Source organism: Ostrinia nubilalis, chromosome 13 (genome assembly GCF_963855985.1).
Source record: "Ostrinia nubilalis chromosome 13, ilOstNubi1.1, whole genome shotgun sequence".
NCBI lineage: Eukaryota > Metazoa > Arthropoda > Insecta > Lepidoptera > Crambidae > Ostrinia > Ostrinia nubilalis.
In genome coordinates this window covers 14,537,875-14,558,282 of record NC_087100.1, presented here as the reverse complement: position 1 = coordinate 14,558,282, position 20,408 = coordinate 14,537,875, and the positions used below count along the sequence as shown (strand labels likewise).

At 37.8% G+C, this 20,408-nt stretch overlaps 1 protein-coding gene across 1 annotated transcript; it reads right to left on the bottom strand.

Moving 5' to 3' along the window:
- Positions 1–16,758: 16,758 nt before the first annotated feature.
- On the bottom strand, positions 16,759–18,966 carry LOC135077346 (uncharacterized). Its single transcript, XM_063971871.1, has one exon. The coding sequence runs from the start codon at positions 18,964–18,966 to the stop codon at positions 16,759–16,761; it is 2,208 nt and encodes a 735-aa protein (XP_063827941.1).
- Positions 18,967–20,408: the final 1,442 nt, after the last annotated feature.

Genomic DNA, 20,408 nt, shown 5'->3' with positions numbered 1-20,408 from the left:
TTTATTTATCTGTCCTCACAAGATTTTGCGTTACAGAAGATATTTGTATCTACTAGTATCTGTAGGTACCTACATACGAGTAGGTACATATTGTTAACAAAGAAGGAAAAAATCATAAAAATATATCTTTCTTTAGATAAGATAATGCATCCCAGTATGCTTAACAACGTTTTCTTTAAAAAGCGGAGACAATGTCGTAAGACGGAAGAATCTGTTATACATTGTAATATCATTTTGGGGTAAATTGAAAGCGGAACAGGGCTGTGACTTACTTGTATGTATAAAAATTCATCAAATTTTGTACCTAATAATAAAAATCTAAATCAAACATATTTTACGCAATTTAGACAACTGTGGCACTTATGAACGTCAAAATACAGTAAAAAAAAGGTAGCCCTTAAAGGGCACTTTACATGTCTCTTTATCTTTTGGGTCCTACCAGCGCTTCGAGACAAACATATGGCAAGTGCTGAGAAGAAACGCCGGAACAAATAATTGTATCTTAATTTTGTGTCAATTTTTTTTATGCCTGTCAGGTATGATCGCAATCACACCTGGTGTTAAGTGAGATGCAGCATAGGATGATACATATCTACCCTTTAAGGCTGGGTTACACCATCTTACTTTAACTTTGACAAACGTCAAAAATCTGTCAAACTCCATACAAAAAACACCGGTTATCGTTAAAGTTACGGTCAAAATTAGGTGGTGCAACTCAGCCTAAGTGCCTATTCACTTGAAAAGGCATGTTACTTTTATAAACTCTACCTGACTGTGATGACCCATTTTCAGGAGTTTGATGAACTAAAACTTTGCATAGCATACCTACTGAAGTAAGTAATTAAAAGTATAGTGGCTAAATCAGTCAGTAAATGGGATATGGAAGCCGCATGGGAGGGTGTTTATGTTACGTCAAACGTCAGCGAGACTTCAGAGGTGGAATGAGGGTTTTCGCGATTGAAAAATCCGCCAAATGGCAATACGTAGACGCGAGGTCCAAATGCTGCGTGATTGGTGGTTTTTTACATATCTGTCAATGTCATGTCAAAAATAACCAATCATGCAGCATAACCAGCGTTCGTTAACCCCTCGAACTCTCAAGTTTGCCACTTCAAGTTGGAATGAGCGCAACTCCGCCTGTCTGCTGTATATGCAAATTACTACGCGAAGTTTCCCAGTATAAATATTACACCCCAAGTTTAATAAGATAGTTTTATTATTCAGCTCGGCAGTTTGTTTGAATTAAGTATGCTGTTACCTAATATTTCATTTGTCTCGAAGAGTTTGGTAGAGTCGGAAAAATAACGGAGAATATCAAATGTATACTTAAAATTACGTAAAATTGTTATGGTAAAAGAGATAGGTAAGTATAAAAGTTTTGTCGTATCTTCTTTTTTTACTATTTTGCTTTAAAACCAAAGTATCATCAAAACAAAAACTGCTGCAAAAATCTGCGCGAAGAGGTCAAAGAAGAAAATGTTCAACGCATTCAAATTCTATCTAGATCTAGAATAATCGTATCGGAATCTTAAAATAAAAGTCGCACAACTTGGAAATCAAATGTTTTGTTTCTAAATGAATTCTAGAGAAATGCAGAAAATTAGCACATTTGCAATGTTGGCAACCCTGTCCGGCCACGCCAGCGCTCTTTCCGCTTTTACTATTCAGGTATTGTTCGCGTCACTTCCGCCGGCGGGGTGAACGACCGCAGCCATCGATAGTCTGGTGCAACGACCCGGGACCGCAAGGAGTTGGGTCACATTCCGTTAGGTAATATTGGCCTTCTAGGTTTTATGCTAGCCTGGTACTTTGGATTGGGTGTCCGAATTTGAAACGTATTTTTATAGCATTGGAATTGCAAATTGCATATCAATGAGCGCATGTAATGGAGCTGGGTCACATTTTGTTCGGTAATTTAACTTTCTAGGTTTTATGTTAGCCTGGTACTTTGAGCTAGTCTGATCTTAAATAGTTACCTACTTTGAAACGTATTTTTATAAGCATTGGAATTGCAAATTGCATATCGATTAGCAAATAATAGAGTCAGGTCACATTCTAAGTAATATTAACCTTCTAGGTTTTATGCTAGCCTGGTACTTTGGATTTGGTGTTCGATTTCGAACTTTGAGTGAATTTGAGACTTGTTTTTATAGCATTCGAATTGCAAATTGCATATCGATTGGCACATGTATTGTAAAGGAGGTGGGTCACATTCCGTTAGGAAATATTATGATAATATTAACCTCCTCGGTTTTATGCTAGTACTTTCGATTTGGCGTTCAAACTTTGAGTGACTTTGGCAAGCATTTTTATAGCTATTGAATTGCAAATTGCATGTCAATTTGCGCGTTTTTAGTAGTTAGTAACTTTATGAATTGCTTAGCTGACAAATAAGCCAACAATTCTAATTTTCATAAGCATAAAATAGCATACTCAAAATCGCTAAGGTAACTAAATATTCATTTTTATGCAACCTTAAAACTAAAGCTGGGGGAATAGCGAACAGAAATTGATGAACAATCGTATTGAGTATACACAAATACTAGTAGATACAGATACATATTCCCGACTCTGGGTCCAAACCGCCTCTGTGGTCTAGTGATAAGACCACCTGCTTAAGCTACCACCATCGTACCCAAGTCTGTCGCCATAACAACAATGTTAACAACTTTGTTGTGATCCGGCAGTTAGAGGTAAGATAGCCAGTTCCTCCGTGGTTGAGGATTCCGGGTAAAGCTTGCTTCCATCTTCGGCCTGATCATCACTTACCATCAGGTGAGATACAGGCCAAGAGCTTACTCGTTATGGATAAAAAAAATACTGACTCATTAAAATTTTTCTTGGGTGAAACTTGAACCAGCAACCACATCTGGTCCCTATTGGTACTAAATGAAATTCATGCAACTTCCAAGGCAAATCCGATCAGTTAGCCAAGCTATCGCCATTGCACGTCAGTATGCAAGTAGCTACCAGTAACTTTCCAGATTTTTACTCATTATTATGATTATAACATTATTGTCAAGCTGCCAGCATTGCGAAAACAAAAACCAAATCGTTAGCCAAAAGTGTGAACGTCTCAGAAGTATTACGTAACAAAGATCCCGAACTCACACAAGCAATCGATACAGGTTGGAACTGTGCCAGGCGTTACTATTCAAAGGGACAGACATAGGGACAGTTCCATGGCGTCCTTGGGAGCGACCCTGTCACATTTGATTTATTGGCCCGTTTTGGAAACATTCCGCTAAGTGATGACACAGGAATGCCTATTGGAGGGGAAATGAGGGAGAAGGTGGGCGATTGTTGGGATTTTGCAGACAATTGAGCTATGTAGGTCAGGATTTTCAGCTGTAAGGGCGCTCTTTTCCGCGGAGATATCCCGTTTTTGCAAGATTCCGTTTAGTAGTATTTATGTGTATTATAAGATTTTAAACTTTCGCGTTCCATTTTGACTTTAATAGTAAGACACGGGCCTTAACGCGACATTTATAATGAGTTACATTATGTACTCACGACTTGACGTTTCGGCTGCTATGCTTGTGACCACGGCTGCAGTCACACAAACATTCCGTCCGCAGTGTCCAGTTTTGCACGGTCCTGCATTACTGGATTCCGCAAAAATCCCGCCGTGGGAAAGGGCCCTAATACTGCCCTAGTACCTACTGGCTTCAGATAATTGAGATTGATTTATAATTGATGCTTAGCTTTGAGTGTCGGTGACCAACTTATACAAATAATTTCAATATCTACTATTGCTAAAAACAAATAGCGTACCTTATCGTGGAAAATTGTCATATAAATAATTGGTATATATGTTACGGTCAAAGTGATAAATGTGAAAATTATGAATAATCGCCGGTTATTATGAATAATTACCGCATGATTTGGTTAATGTGATTAATATGAGGTCATTTATGTGTGTAAAAACTAAATAGGCGGCTTAGGGGTGGCCCAAGGGCCACCCCCGCCGCACCTTAACCTATTTTTCACTTTAAATCAAAACATTATGTTATAGGCATCATGGAAAAGTAATATTATGCAAGAAACATTCCAAACTCATTATGCCAAATTATATTAATATATGATATCAAAACGTTCAAAAGTTTGGCTGTACACGAGCACGTACACAAGATGTTGTTCTCTTTTAAGAAATTTGTTAGTACTAAGGTTGAATTATTAAATAATCACTGTTAAATGTGATTAATTTATCACTTTTACCGCGACTGTCGGTAATTATTCATAATAACCGGTTATTATTAATAATTTTCAATTTATCACATTAACCGTAACATATATACACACTGTAAAGGCAAATAGTCCATCATAAATAAATGTCATAGTATTAAAAATACAAATATTTATAGGTCCAATCTTTTGGAATCATGACACAGGGCTGCTATGAACTGAAAGATGATAGACAAAAACAAAAAATACTCAAGGCTTCTCAAGGTCTCTTTGAATTTTTAAAACATAAACAATATGGGTTTATCTACTGCATAGCTGAATCAATCATTTAGAAAACCGTTGACATTTTGCAAATGTAGCCACGTTTCTTTGCATAACAATCAATATAATCGTATTGATCAATGGGTTTTTCCATACGGAAGGCCGTTTTTCCCACTTGATTGATCGCTTTATGACGTGAATACACAGTCGAAGATTGAATGGAAAATGTACGAATTGCTATATTAGAATAAGCACGTGTAAATCTCGTTTCCCATTTTTGAACGTGAAAATTTTAATATTTACCCTTCAGAATTCTGATAAATAAAATACTGAAAGTTTAAATAAGATTACAACATCAAAAACCCTTGGTTTTCAAAACAATAATAACAAATAAAATAGGTCACGGAAGGTGCCTGGATGCGGGCGGCGCAGGACCTGTCTTTGTGGAAATCCTTGGGGGAGGCCTTTGTCCAGCAGTGGACGTATTTCGGCTGAAACAAATGAAGATAGGTACTGTAAACCTTTATTCTTAAGCAGCTGTAAGGTTAAAATACTGATCTGTAAAAGTGTTTTTAAAAGCCTTTCATGATTTTTTTTTTCAATTGAAAATCAAGTGGAAGGATCGAACAATTTCCAAGAACTTTTAATTGCATACAGTGAGCTTACAGTAAAATCAGTGTTATGTTTTAAAACTTCACAAAATACCAATTGGCAAACATTTTCCGAATGAATTTTGTTTTCGTAAACATTAAACATTATTACAATTCACAATAAACCCTTCACTTTGAATACATTGTTATAGGCTCTGTTCACACCATCAAAAGTTTCCCAGAGAACTTAACAGAATCATGATTTGTAAAGGTGTTTTCCGTAACTCTAGTATCAGACTTTGTGAAGCATCTAAAGTGTCTGACAGAGCTCAATAGAATTGACAGATTAAAGATCCTTCTGAGGCATGGAATATTTCACGACCACAACGACAGGTTGACGCAAACCTGAAAAGTCCTAGCCAAAATTGGAAACACACATGTTAAGCTAGTTCAAGTGAGATTAGCCTAACAGCAAAGATGCCGGACTGGCTGACTCGAGATCTGAGGAACGTGGGTTCGAATCTCGCCTCGGTGCCGCTGGACTTTTTTGTGGTGAACCCACTCGTAACACAAGCTTACCACGAAGGGTTAACGGGATGTTTGTATTGCATAAATTAATTACTAACCCCTCTCTCTACTCTGTCAAAAGTGACTGAATTTCTTCCGCACTTCTTTTCAACACCAGCCCAATTATGTTGTCCCGAAGTGGTAGGGCAAGTTGTATTTGGGACGTGTATAAGCGCCCTGGAAAGGGCCTATGTACTGAAAATTGATTTCATTTGATCTTAAAAACAAAAATCCGTTGGTCCTATTAAGCCATAACAAACACATTGAGCCACAGGCACATACCCCCAATGAAACCTCAGCTTAAAATCAGGACATCTTTCCCTTTGAATAAAATTGGCTTATTGTTGAGCCGGCCCTTTTTAGTCGCTTTTACATAATCGACTTTCGTTCTTTGCGATTTGAAATTCAGAATAGCCGTGATAACGCTGCTGTGATAAGGGCCGGGCCGACTGGGTCTGTAAGGAACATTATAGCTTGGAATATCTTTGCATAGCTTTGGTGAATAGCAAAATAGAGGTTACAGTTGTTTATATTGGGTAAGGCACGGTTAGCCTTCGGGACTTTCGTGCAACAAAACTAGTTCGTGGAAAAAATGTCAATAATCAAAATCAAAGATATTTATATACATTTTTTACGACTGGTGGCACTTATGAATGTAATGCTATTTAATTAATTATTTTTGTTTAGATTGACATTAATTAGATCTAATGCTTGGAATAAACCTCTTTAAAGACCAGTATTAACTGAAAGTTTTGATTCCGAAAGCTATTCGTTAATACTTATCTTCAGTATAAATTTTTCTCGTTTATTACTGGTGATACTATCGTTACTATAAACCAACCACAAACTTTTGCACGATTTCTCACAAAATAATAGCATAACGCAGTGAGCACATACCCTAAACAAAATGGCCGTCGATTTAAAATTCGAAGCCGCCACAATGTTGTCGATGTAAACCTAAACACAAGCCGCTCGGGTATCGTGAGATTAAATAATAACTTTAAAATAACGGTCAAGAAAATCGCCGCCATTTTGAATGTTTGGGGGAACGTTGGTTACGAAACTACCTTCGAACACGATTTTTAACATTCCAAAGCTTTTAAAAACGTAATAACCATTTACGTTTCGATGCTACTGAAATGGTCGTTCGATAAGCGAATGATTTCGTGTTTTCGTTATAATTGGTATTTTCCTAGATTAAAATTGAAAGCATTTACATGGTAACACTGAAGAATTTCATTTCAAGGTTTTGTAGGTTGTATTTTGAACCGCAATGTAGTTATACTAAACTAGTTTTTGCCCGCGGCTTCATCCGCGTGAAATTTAGTTTGTCACAGATCGTCATAAATTATAGCCTATAATTATGTTGCGTTATAAACAATAATACTGTAAAGTTTCATCAGAATCCGTTCAGAAGTTTTTGCGAGAAAGAGTAACAAACATCCAGACATCGAAACTTTCGCATTTATAATATTAAGTGGGACTAGTTTATGTACAGCTGTAATTATGTGACGGTTTTTCTAAATTCTAGATCATTCTAAACTTTAGTGTAGTGAATACAAATGTTTTTCTTTTCCCCTTGATGATAATTAAAGTATTCACCAATCTCTTGTATAAAATAAGAAGTAGTACATAATATAAATGCTAGATACTGCCTTCTCTACCTACTCATATTTTAAAGATACAAGCTCCTACAAAGTTCTTTTATAAATTGAATGTTATGCATGAGCGTTATTCCGTCAGTATTTACATAAAGATCTTGGTAAACTTTTGAATAGGTAGATTTTATTTCGGATTCTACGAAGGCTCTCTATAGAGAGTCCTTGCCTTGATTGGTAGATAAAGACTGTAGTACAAATTGAAGCTCTACCGAGCTTCCTGGAAATTGCAAAATAATTCTAAAGAGAAGACGCTACCCAAACTTTAGTCTATTTTTCTAATTAACTGTCAAGAAACTCACTGAAAATGTAACTGTAACTTAGAATTTCAAAAATTTTGATAACTAAGTAAACTAAAATATTTATCACGTAAAAAAAACAAATGGCAGTCGTGACAAACTCAAAGTTTCGTTCTGATGAGGGTACACAAAACCTCTGAGCTATTGTCGGGACTTCCCCGGCTTTTTATCAGATTTCCAGTCATTAATCAAGCCTTAACCACCATCAGTTTAGTAACCGTTAAACCTTTAATGCAAATTGAGTGAAGTTCTAAACCGGTGCTTTGTTTATTTTAAAAAAATGACAGGGATTTGCCTAAACAAGACTTAAAAAAAAAAGTACCTTTGCCCTAAAACCAAAACGAAACAAAAGAATAATGCTATCTTCGTCCAAAAAACAATTCAAAAGTTCTCTAAACTAACAATAGATGGCGCTGTCAGTACTTTATATCACGATAACTTTTTGTTTTTTTTTCGGAACTTTTTGCGTTTTTGGTTAAAATACCTACTAATGTGCTCACAGTTGTGAACTTCGGAAGTTCTGAGCGCAAAGGGCGTTTGATTGCAGTCTGCTAATGGATACAGTATGCTACCAAACGTGAAATGCGTGAGATCAAACAATACATTTGCATGCTATGTTTTGTTGATACCCTTGAGCCACGAGCCATTCATATCTTATGCTGAACACATATTCCATTGAGTTTCCATGAATTTAGTTTAAATGACCCGTTTCTTAGTAGGCGACATTAGACTGTTTCCTAGGAAAACGTAATATGCTGTTAGTCGGAAAATGTAAATCGTACCGGGCCTTTCAATTATTACTCGACGTGCTGACTTTAGGGTATACTAAAAGCTATAATTTAATAGCAAAATCAATTCATAAAATTGCTTATAATGAGTGAACGACTAAATAAAAAGTTTTGGGTAACTTCGTTAACTTAAGCGAAACACTCATTTTGTTAACTAATCGCATTAACCTCAATAATTAAACAATGATCAGACCTAGAATTGCAAAATCGGCCCTTTAAAAATTAAAGCCAAAGCACACGATACTTTGTGCCGAAACACATTGTGTGCTCTTATACAGGGTGGAAATGATAAGTGATCTCACTCGATTATTTCTAAACTATACAAGATATCAAAAAAACTAGTTACTGATCCTGAAATTGCTTCATGAGCGGCATCAATAATAGGTTAATCGAGTGAGTTCACTTATCGTTTCCATCCTGTATAAGATGCTACAGTGTCCAACTTGACTTGATTGTCTTTTACTCGCGTCTTGAAGCCAAAAATATTCTTTTCAAATTATTACTACTTCAATCCTCCAAAAATCCCTATTATCTATAACCTGAATCTTCAAAAATCTTCTTAGTTATCACTCACAACACGCGCAGATAATCATTCGTCCGCGTACAGCCTTATCTGCCCTCATGAATAAGTAATTCCGATTTCTCAGTACATTTGACAGGACTCCGGGTGTTTAGGGCGGCTGCGGGCTGGCTTATCAAGACTGATGGATGAAGAGACTGATGTATAGGTCCTTCCTTTTCTCTTTCATAAAATAGGTCACTGATTTTATATGTAATACGTATGTAGTATGTATTAAGGTTTCGACCAAATCAACGCGTGCAGCCTGCGTGCTTGTGGCGATGACGATGATCGCCATCGCCATGGCTTCGCCAATACGATCTGCGCGCGTTGGTTTGGCTTTAGTGAATAAGTATATAAAGACTACTGTTTAAAGGCTATTTAAAGACTATACTGTCTACTTATTGTAATTTAGGTAGCTATTAAACCAAATAAAATACATTACGTACCTACATCATAATTTATTACTCTTGTTTTACTCTGTAACAACACAATCTATTTTTGATAAAGCATTAACTATTAACTAAAATTCTGAAGTACAAATTGCAAATACCTAGCTAGTACCTATTATTACAATGCCATTGCTTTCATCGCAGGTTCAAATAAGACAAATTGATTTCTTAATTTCGAGCAATTTACTGGCAATACTTATTATTATTATTGCTTTGCCTGCGGCTTCACCCGCGTGAATTTTCGTTTGTCTCAGATCGTCATAAATTAAGCCTATATGTTATTCTGGGTTATAAACAATAATACTGTAAAGTTTCATCAAAATTCGTTCAGTAGTTTTTACGTGAAAAAGTAACAAACATCCAGACATCCAAACTTTCGAATTTATAATATTATTATTAGTGGGATTGATGTATTATGTCTGTAAATAATACAGCATTTTTATCAGCGAAACTTTGAATAGATAAAGACGTAAGTAACCATCACACTACATAAACCAAATTCCCTAAACATAGCAGCAATTGTAGTAAAACAAAACCAAGTATTGTAAGCACCTATTAAATGAGATAAAACAGATTTAAATCCTTCCATTTTAGAACACTTCGTAATTCGCGGTTAAATGTTGGGTTGTTTTAAGACAAAGACTCAAAGGCAGCCGCGATGCATTTTGCATTTCAAATGAAATTCCTCTACTGAAGACTACATTATAAAGGCTGGTACATGTTACTGTCCCGTCCTATGATAAGGCGGCGTTCACACTTAACGTGCTGTCAGTTGACGACCATGACAGCTGACTGTTTACATGTACTGATAATTACCTTTTTAAAAAAAATAAAACCGACTTCAAATGCGTGAACACAAAAAAAAACTAAAAATTAAAAATATTGCGTATAAAAAAGTTCATCCCCAATTTTCCACCCTTGGGGTGAAATATTTTCTTCAAATTCGCATGAAACCACCCTTTTGATAATACCTATTCAACAAAAAAATAATCGTTCAAATTGATTTATAATCGGCGGAGATATTGCGTATAAAAAAGTTCATCCCCAATTTTCCACCCTTGGGGGTTGTTTTTTCTATTATTAAATTTAAATGGGACCACCCTTGAGGTATTACCTATACGCCGAAAAAAGATTTGTTCAAATCGGTTCATTATTGGCGGAGTTATCGCGTAACAAACATAGAAAAAAAAAACATACGGGTCGAATTGAGAACCTCCTCCTTTTTTGAAGTCGGTTGAAAAATAGTGTGTGCTGTGCTACTCATAACATTGAACTAAACTGCTTACACAAAATTATGTGCCATGTAAATTAAGTTCGATCAATCGAGTTAATTATCCTTAACAAAATTAGTAACGAGATTTACGAAGCAAGTGTTGCAGTTAAGGCTGAGTTGCACCACCTAACTTTGACCGTAACTAAAACGATAACTGGCGTTTTTGTATGGAGTTTGACAAATTTTTGACGTTTGTCAAAGTTAAAGTAAGATGGTGCAGCCCAGCCTAAGAGTAGGTACAATGTCCAATTGTGTTGGCATCGGACTGCCGTAGTTCTATCCACGTCGCCTGCTGAACTATCGTGGTCAATTCTTTCTTTCCTTTTAATCCAAGTTAGTCATTTCGCACCTTTAAAGTTAAACCGTTACTAAACGAATTTTTCGCAAAAATGAGTTATCAACGCCATCTTACTAAAGGACACGTAAACTACAAGATAAAATAGACCACTTCTTCAAAATTGCCTTCTATCGCCATCTAGCGTTAAAGCATAACGTTACTAAGCCAAACTTTGAACGGCTCGCTAAATACAATAACGGGTCTATGCAAGTAAGAACGTGTTTGTTGCGGAGTGATGACGAAAGTTTAAATTCATAGTGTGATTATTTGGATAGTAACGGCCGTTCGTCACAAAAAAGATAAGTTGTTTAGTTTTTTTAATGAGTAAAGTGTGACTATATGTTTAAACACAGTTTTCGTTTAAAAAAAATACACAATTCATTATAAAATTTCTTTGCTAAACGGTAACAGTTGGTATAGTCACAGTTTGCCTTTATTTTTTTAGGTACTTATCTAATAATATTTATCACTAAAGGGTGCCTATTTCGTTAATTACAGTTTTTCAATAAGCAATGAGTAAATTTTATGATAGGTATGCCTAGTTACAATAGTGAAACATTTTTTTTAGTCTATAATAAAATATAGATTAAAAGCATTTATTTGCTCCAGGTGATGTCGTATTTCCGGAACCCACGTTTGTCTCGCATTATGGAAGCTGTGGACGCTGAAAAAGATTCCTCATGTTTCGAAGAACCCAAGCAAACATCTATGGACGAACTTAATATAATTTTAACTATAATTTTACACAAGATGCAAATCCGATACGTCATTCCGATCCGCAGCTTGCGCCAGTTCTCGTTCGCGAAGGAGAGCGGCGTGAGGCTTTTGTCAACTGCCGCAACATCACGAATCACGATGCATTCCGCACTCATTGGTAAGGAAATAATCCCTGAGACTGCACACTTCACGGTTGTGGAGGTTCTTGGCATTTAAAAAGCCTCGACCTCCCCACTTCCGTGGAATATACAGTCTCATTACAGATGAGCGCGGATGTAACATGCGATGTTGTGTGAGCTGCTGACATACCTTCCTATCCAGGGCGTTAAGCTCAGTCAGAGTCCATCTTAGTATGCCGAAGGAGTATATTAGTAGAGGCATCACCCAACCGTTGAAAGCTCTTGCTTTGTTGCTGCCAGACAAAAGGCTATTAAGAACTTTTGTCAGTCGGCTACAAAAGCGTTCTTTCACCGATTTTTTTATGTCTTCTACCGATATACCTAACGATTCTGACATACCAAGATACTTACAGGTCTCAGTTTCGGACAGAGATTTGAGTGTCATTGTCTCAGAAAGTTGTAAATTCGGAGAATTCACAACTTTTCCCGGTCTAAATGTAAGACCGCACACTTGTCTACACCAAACTCCATCCTGATGGCGTTGCTAAATACCTGTGTGGTTTTTAGCAACTTCACCAGGTCTTGTCGTTTTGTTGCGAACAACTTGAGATCATCCATGTAGAGCAGGTGACTAATGACCTCACCCCCTCTTCGTAGCTGATAACTAAGCCCTGAATCCTTTAACAGAGTGCGAAGAGGATTCAGTGCTAGGCAGAACCACAAGGGACTCAAACTGTCACCCTGGAAATGCCTCGCTCAATCCTTATGAAGTTCAATGGATCAGGAGACCTCTCACCACCACCTGGCTGCCGAAGGACTATAGTCCACTGCCCCATACATGAGCATGAGCGTAAAAAGGATCTCATTGCATCTACCTTATACAACTCTAAGATGCTCTCCCGCCATGATTAGGGCACCGAACCATAGGCCTTCTTACAGGCAGCAGAGAGAGCTTTCCTGCTCCGCCGAACTTGTTGGCTAATGGTTATGTCTATGAGGAGGAGCTCTTTAGTACCACGAGACTCAACCTTACATCCATTCTGAGCAGTGCTGCAGTGGCCACAAAATATTGTTCATTATTTTTATTATTAAGTGATTTAAGGTAGGTATGTGAACAACCTTTCGAGGGTAGGGAAATAATGCTGAGATTGTTACTTGAGTTTAATATATTTTTTATGTATTTTTTATAATTGCTAGGTGTGTTTTTTTCTTATTCGTTATCAGTTATACTTCCTACGATTTAAAGGTACAAAATGTCTTAAGACTGATTAATAAATAACTAGGCTAAATGCTTGTATGGATATCTTTAATTTGTAATAAAATATTGTTGATTTCGAATGTTTGTTATTTTTTTAATATTGTAACATTATCACAAATACCTACTCTATGATATAAAATTTAAATGTATAATAATATCACCATTATCATTGAAATTTAAATAGTTTTCAATATAGTAACATTATTTGGACTGCAATTTGAATAGTAATTTATTTAAAAATGAAAAAATAGTAAATGGTAAAGTGTTACTATAATTATATAAATCAAAATAAATAATACTATACATAAAATATTTTATTTTTGTAAATCACATAACATAGCGTTAGCACATATCTATCATATAACTCATTAAGAAGCCTTAAAATACTATTTCCTTTGACTGTATTGAAAAAAAACATTGACTTTTTTCTTATTTTGGCTCTCCTGCAAAATTTCATAATTTCGTTTAGTAACGGTTTAAATTTAAAGGTGCGATTTATGAAATTGTGTTGTATAGTTGCACTATTCTTATTTTTTTTATCCACAACGAGGAAGCTCTTTGTCTGTATCTCACCTGATGGTAAGTGATGATTAGGCCGAAGGTGGAAGCAAGCTTCACCCGTAATCAACCACAGAGGAACTAGCTATCTTACCTGTAACTGCCGGAACACAAGAATGCTGTTAACATTGCTGTTATGGCGACAGACTTAGGTAAGATGGTGGTAGCTAGCCAGGCGGACTTGGAACAAGCCCTACCACCAACAAAACTTTCATATTATTTTTCAGCGCATTCACGTTTTCCATTCAATTCACTAACAATCCACTGCATTGTCTAAGTTTCAAGCCAATCAACGACCGAAGCACGTAGCGCCGCAGTGCAAAATAAAATTGATTGCAGAGATCCAACGATACCAGTTTGAGTTCTTTATCCGTTCGGGGATATTTGAATATTTATGGAAAACACTAAACTACGTTCGACACAATCTATAGTTTTAAGGCTGAGTTGCACCACCTACTTTAATGGTAACTATAACGTTAACCGGTGCCTTTTGTGTGGATTTTGACAGATTTTTGACGTTAGTTGAAGTTTAAGTCAGATGGTGCAATCCAGCCTAAATTTGGTTATATGAAAAAGTCAACTACGATCTAATCTAATTCCTTGACTATTCGCTTGAATTTGATTGAATGATGATTGAACTATGAGATGCGTGGCTATTTTTTTTTTTCGAAAATCTCGACTTTTTCAATATTTTAATCATGTTTGAGATATTTAACACAGAAAGACTTCATCTAAGTCAGCTCAGTGGTTTAAGTACAAAATATAAGTAAAAAACTATCGAACTACAGTAGCTACTATTTATCATTACACAGGATTATTTTTTAATTATTATTTTTTATGCGTAACAAGGCAGGTATTTGACTACAATCGCACCTGGTGTTATGTGGGATGCAGTCTAGGATAGTAAGAGGATATATATCTGCCCTGTAAGTGCCTATTCACTATCGCTTTGAAAAGGCCCGGGATATAGTCTTCGGGAAAGACATGAAGACAGGAAATTACCGTATATTATTATTTGATTACAGTTCTCTGCTTCCGTTAAAGGTTCAAGTCCAAGGCTGCAACCGCAGGCGACACTGCGGCTGCGGTTGACCGCAGTGAAAAAGAAAAATTCAAAGAAACCGTGGTGGCTTGCAGTTTGCGGTCTGCAGTCCATCTTGGACTTGTACCTTTAGTGTCAAAACCTCACAGTGTTCTTACTGACAGTCAGCTACTGACTACACGCACAGTGTGAGCACAACCTTACGATACACGTTCGCTCCCCTATGACATTTACTATGTCAGTGCGCGCGTGACGTCGCATAAAACGTGATAGTACCTACTTATTATTATTCTGTGTTGATACGCTGAAACCACAAGATGCTTGGATTGCAAATCTTCATGTACAAGAACATTGACTTCATCTTAAGTAAGACTATTTATGTTATTTCACATTAAAACTGGCAGTGGACATTTATTAAAAGCGATTCTTAAAAGCGTAATTTCCTAAAAGTTAGATATTATGACTTTTAAATACTTTTATCTTGTCAAAGTTATGTGCTATGGTTTACTCTTATGTAGGTACCTCTATAATCATGTAATTAAGTGTAATTATTTGCATCAAACAAGGCTCTATTTATCTTAGGGCTTGGTATTACGTAAATAGTTGGAACACTTTCCTTAAAATTTAAAAAATAGCTACATAAACTTCTTAATAAGATTAGTATAGCTCCAAGCGCAATGGAGAATAATGTCTGCCGTTGTTTTAGTCTACGAAAGAGATAAATCCTCAAATCCTTGCTGCAACATATAATACCACTGCAGTATCACAGTAGAAATATGAACACAATGCCCATTCTTTTAGAGAGAACAAAATAGAATCTTTAGTCCTTGCCCACGGCTTCAAACGCGTGAATTTTGGCTTGTCACAGTGTCCCCTCTCAAACACCTGGAAAAATATTATATCTGATGTTTTTTTCCCTATGTGTGAAACTATCTCTTTAAAATTCAATTTAAATCGATTTGGTTGTTTAAGCGTTGTTTAACCCTCCCGTAGTGAGAGGGTGGAATTCCCTCACCCTGAGCACTCCTAGCCGTTATCACTCCTATCACTCACTCCTACACTGACTAGGGGTACTACTAACTAGTGAATCAAACACCGTCTTGAGGTCAACTGAATTCAAATTTATTCTTTCCTCGGTTATATATAAAGGGCGGGCAAAAAATCTGGACACCGCGCGCTAATATTTTGCCTTAATCTAATAGGTGCCATCTATTGGCCAAATTACGTGAACTACCTGTCATGTAGCGCGCGGTGACATCTATCGGTAAATCACAAAACCTTAACCCGACGTCAACATAATCGCCCACCAAGGACAAATATGCAATTTGTCCTTCCTTAACTAACAAAACAAACAATGTATCTACCCGATAACTGCTAACTTAAAAATCAAACTATTCAACTACCTTAGAGTATTTATCCTATACCTATTTACATATCAGTCTCTATTGGAAGCAGACACAACTTAGATATTTGGCGCTTAATTGTCCCATTTTTTGTTTTAAGCGTTATTACCCTAACTAAATTGTCCTGTTCCGGATGGACAGCACGAACTCTACCATATAGCTAGCGGCAGGGAGGTAATCCGTCCTCCTTCACCAACCCGACATCGCCCACCTGTGGCTGAGGCTGCTGTGATGACCACCTGTACCGATTATAAAACTTTGTTAAGTACTCACGAGACCATACCTTCCAAAATTCTTGCAGCATTCTCTGAGTATACTGCCACCGCCTTAAAAAACTAACATTATGAGACTCGTGACTCTTATCAGGAGCCTTGACAATAGTCTCTCCCACAAGGAAATGACCAGGAGTCAAAACAAAATTCCCATCTTGGTATGTTAATTGACTCCAACAGTTTGAGCTCCTCCCGGTAAATAAACCACTCATCCAATATATTTGTCGGTACAGCTTCATCCCATTCAATTTCTGCTAACCATAGCATCTGAATTAGTATTTTTGACTTTATGATGCTGGGTCCTACCCAGCCCAATGGATCATAAAATCGTGATATATCACTAATCATTTTCCTTTTAGTTACAGGTTGTTCCAGCGTCGGGAGTTTGACAGCGTAACGGAATGAATCTTCACTGCGGTCCTAGGTAAGTCCAACTATCTTCATTGTTTCATCTGACTTAATCTTCAATCCCTCTTGAACCTCTTTCATCCCTGTTTCTCTTTTCATCTCTTCTATTAACTCATCGCAGTTACTTGTCCATTTCATTAACTCGAATCCTCCTTTTTCCAGCAATTCATTCATTTCTTTAAATATCTGGAATCCTTCTTCTTTAGTTTGACATCCCGTCAATAGGTCATCCATGTAAAAATCTCTTAATACTCTCTCCGCTGCCATAGGATAACTCCCACCCTCATCAATAGCCACTTGTTGCAATGTCTTGACAGCCAAGTATGGCGCAGCTGCAGTTCCAAACGTCACTCTTAGCATTCTATAGTGCTTTATCTTAGTTTCAGGGTTATCTCTCCAGAGAATCCTTTGAAAATCCACATCTGATTCCGAGATCTTCACTTGCCGATACATTTTGGCTATGTCAGACGTGAGACAAACGGGGTACGTACGCCATCGCATCACCAAGTGCCGTAGCTCTGACTGTAAGGTAGGTCCCACTAGAAGGTTATCATTTAGAGACATATTATTCTTACCCTTACAGGAGGCATCGTACACTACCCGTACCTTCGTCGTTTCCCTGTCTTCTCGTATGACTGCGTGATGGGGTAAGTATATCGCCAATGGATTGTCAACTTGATCATCAGGTACAAGTTCCATGTGATTCAGATCTATGTATTCTTGCATCACTTCAGAGTACTTCTCTCTCAAGGCTTCATTCTTCATGAATTTCCGTTCCAACGAAAGAAATCTCCTTTCAGATATCTCCCTGGAGTTGTCTACACAATGAGGATCATTCTTCAAGGGAAGTCGAACTACATATCTCCCTTCCTCGTCTCTTGAAGTTGTCTTTGTGAATATCTCCTCACATCTTTTTTCTTCCTCTGTAAACATTTTTTCTCTTTTTATTTCAGGTTCCGCTTCCAGTTCCCAGAACTTCTTAAGGAGATCATTTTCATCGATCAGTGAATGCATTACTACTATACTCTTTGGCTTCTGCTGTGAATCCATAACCGTGCCCGAAATGATCCAGCCTAAAGCTGTAGATTGTGCAATCACTCCACCCTGGATACCTTTCCTTAATCCTTCTTGCAGAATCTGCCCGTACACATCTGCACCTAGCAAAAGATCCACTTTATTGGGCGTGTGGTACTCAGGATCAGCCAAGGTAATTCCCGTTAAATCCAAACCTTCCAGGTCACTAACCTTTTTCGCGGGAAGACAAGCTGTGATCTTTCTTAACACGTACGCCTTGACCTTGAACTTGATTTCAGGATTGACCCATGACTGCAAGTTGATGTTAACCGTCGAGTTGATGATGACCTTTTTATCTCCTCCCAGACCTGATACAACGTTTTTCGTCTTTGTCTTCTTTAAACCCAAACCTTGTATCGTCGCTTCGGTCACAAATGACGCCTGCGATCCTTGATCGAGCAAAGCGCGTACCGTTCTCCGTGTTCCGTTATTAGCTTCAATATTTACCACAGCTGTAGCTAATAGTACCTGTTTTCCCGTTTTATCCGCCGAAAAACACGAAGTAATAATTCCTTCTGCACCTCCTGATTCTTCAGTAAGCGTACAACTGACTACTGCCGAAGACCCTTGTTCCTTATCCTCACTGGCTTCTGAAATAAATTTCCCATTAGAATGAAGCAGTGAGTGGTGCTTCCTTTTGCAGATCTGACACCTTGTTTTGATACGACAATACTTAGCTGGGTGACTTCTACCTAAGCAATTGAAACAAATATTATTGTCCTGCACGAAATCTCTACGTCTGTCAACTGTTTCTTTCGCAAAACACGGGCAAAATGCAAGTGTGTGTGCTTCCTTACATAAAACACAACTATGGTTATTTACATGGAGGGCTTTCAACTTATTTGAATTTTGAGTCACGTTTTTCCTAGGTGTGTTGGATCCAGAAACCAAAAATTCGATTGCGCGGTATCTACTTGTCAAAAACTCCTGAAACATTGAATATGTTGGTAGCTGATCCGCCGAGCTATGACTATTCACGTAAAACTCCCAACTACGTTTGGTTTCTGTGTCCAATTTCTGACTCAAAATATGTACAACAATCACGTCCCAGCTCCCCACGTTGACACCAATGTTCAGTAAAGTGGACATACAATCATTCGTGGTGTCAATCAGTTCTTTCAGTATGGGTGCGGACTCATTAACCATGGTTTTCTGATTGAAAAATCTAATCAACGTTTGTTGGCATATGTACTTCTTATTATTGTAACGCTCCTCCAGTAATTCCCAACATCTGTCATAGTTACATTCTGCGATCGAAATGTGCTTCACAAGCTGTTCCGCTTCGCCTTTGAGATAACTTTTTAAGTAATGGAACTTTTGAACCTTTGTTAAGTCATCATTATGATGCACCAATGAAGTAAACAAATCAAAAAATGTTGGCCATTCCGAATATTTGCCTGTAAATAACGGTATTACAATTTTGGGCAAATTAAGATGACTCGGTTTCGAAACAACTTGAGAAGCACCATCTTGGGAACAGCAGGGATTCAAATGCGAAGTAAATTTCAGTAAACTGGTTTTTAACTCACATTTATACCAGGTATACATTTCTTCCATTTTATCATATAAATCATCTTTCACATAAGAGGAATCAGTTAATTCATCAGACCCTGCACCACGCATTAATTCCCGGTGGCCTGATGCGAAGTCTACCCATAACTGTTCAACCAACTCTATTATATTTTCTATGTATTCCTTTGAAATTTGATTTGCTGATAATTTATTGAAATTTACTTTATTTTTCTCAAGACGTTTATAAATGTCATACTGAAAGCGCATTACGTTTTCTATTTCAGTTTTGAATTCCCTGCGTTTCGCCATTTTACGAAATTTAAAAAACAATAAGCAATAAACAAAATAAATCTAAATTTAAAAATAAAGTCTTTAAAAAAGTAAATCGCTTGTCAAAATAAATTCGAAACGCACTGACACTTGACACTACTTGACACACACTGACAATTAAAATTTTACTTACAGTGACAACTTCACACGAATTATGCCGAATCGCTACGTAGAGATGACGAACCTCCTTCTCCCTCTGGCAGGAGGGCTGCTCTGAGGGCGTTCCTCCGTCCTCTGGTCACCAAACCTGACGCGCCGACTTGTTGCGCTGTCTGAGGTCCTCCCGACCTCTGATGTGACCGTCTTCCTCCTCCAGCTGCAGCCTCTGTGGTAGGGCTGCAGAACTCCCCTCTGTCCTCCCACGTTACTGGATCCTGACGCGCGCCGAGCAGCAAGCCAAGCGCCGTCTGAGGTCCTCTTCTGGGCCTCTGAGTTGAACGTGGGGTACTCCCGTTGCAGCCTCTGAGGGCTGCCCGAGGACCCTCCTCCGTCCTCCGATGGCACCGATCCTGACGTACGCTGGCTACGCTCAGCGCCGTCTGAAGTCCTCCTGCGGACCTCTGGGGTGCCCCACAGCAGCAGTCCACTGCTCGTGGAGGAGGAGTCCACTCCTTCGGACGCTAGTACTTCCTCACTAGCATCCGGCTCGAAGGACCATGTTTAACCCTCCCGTAGTGAGAGGGTGGAATTCCCTCACCCTGAGCACTCCTAGCCGTTATCACTCCTATCACTCACTCCTACACTGA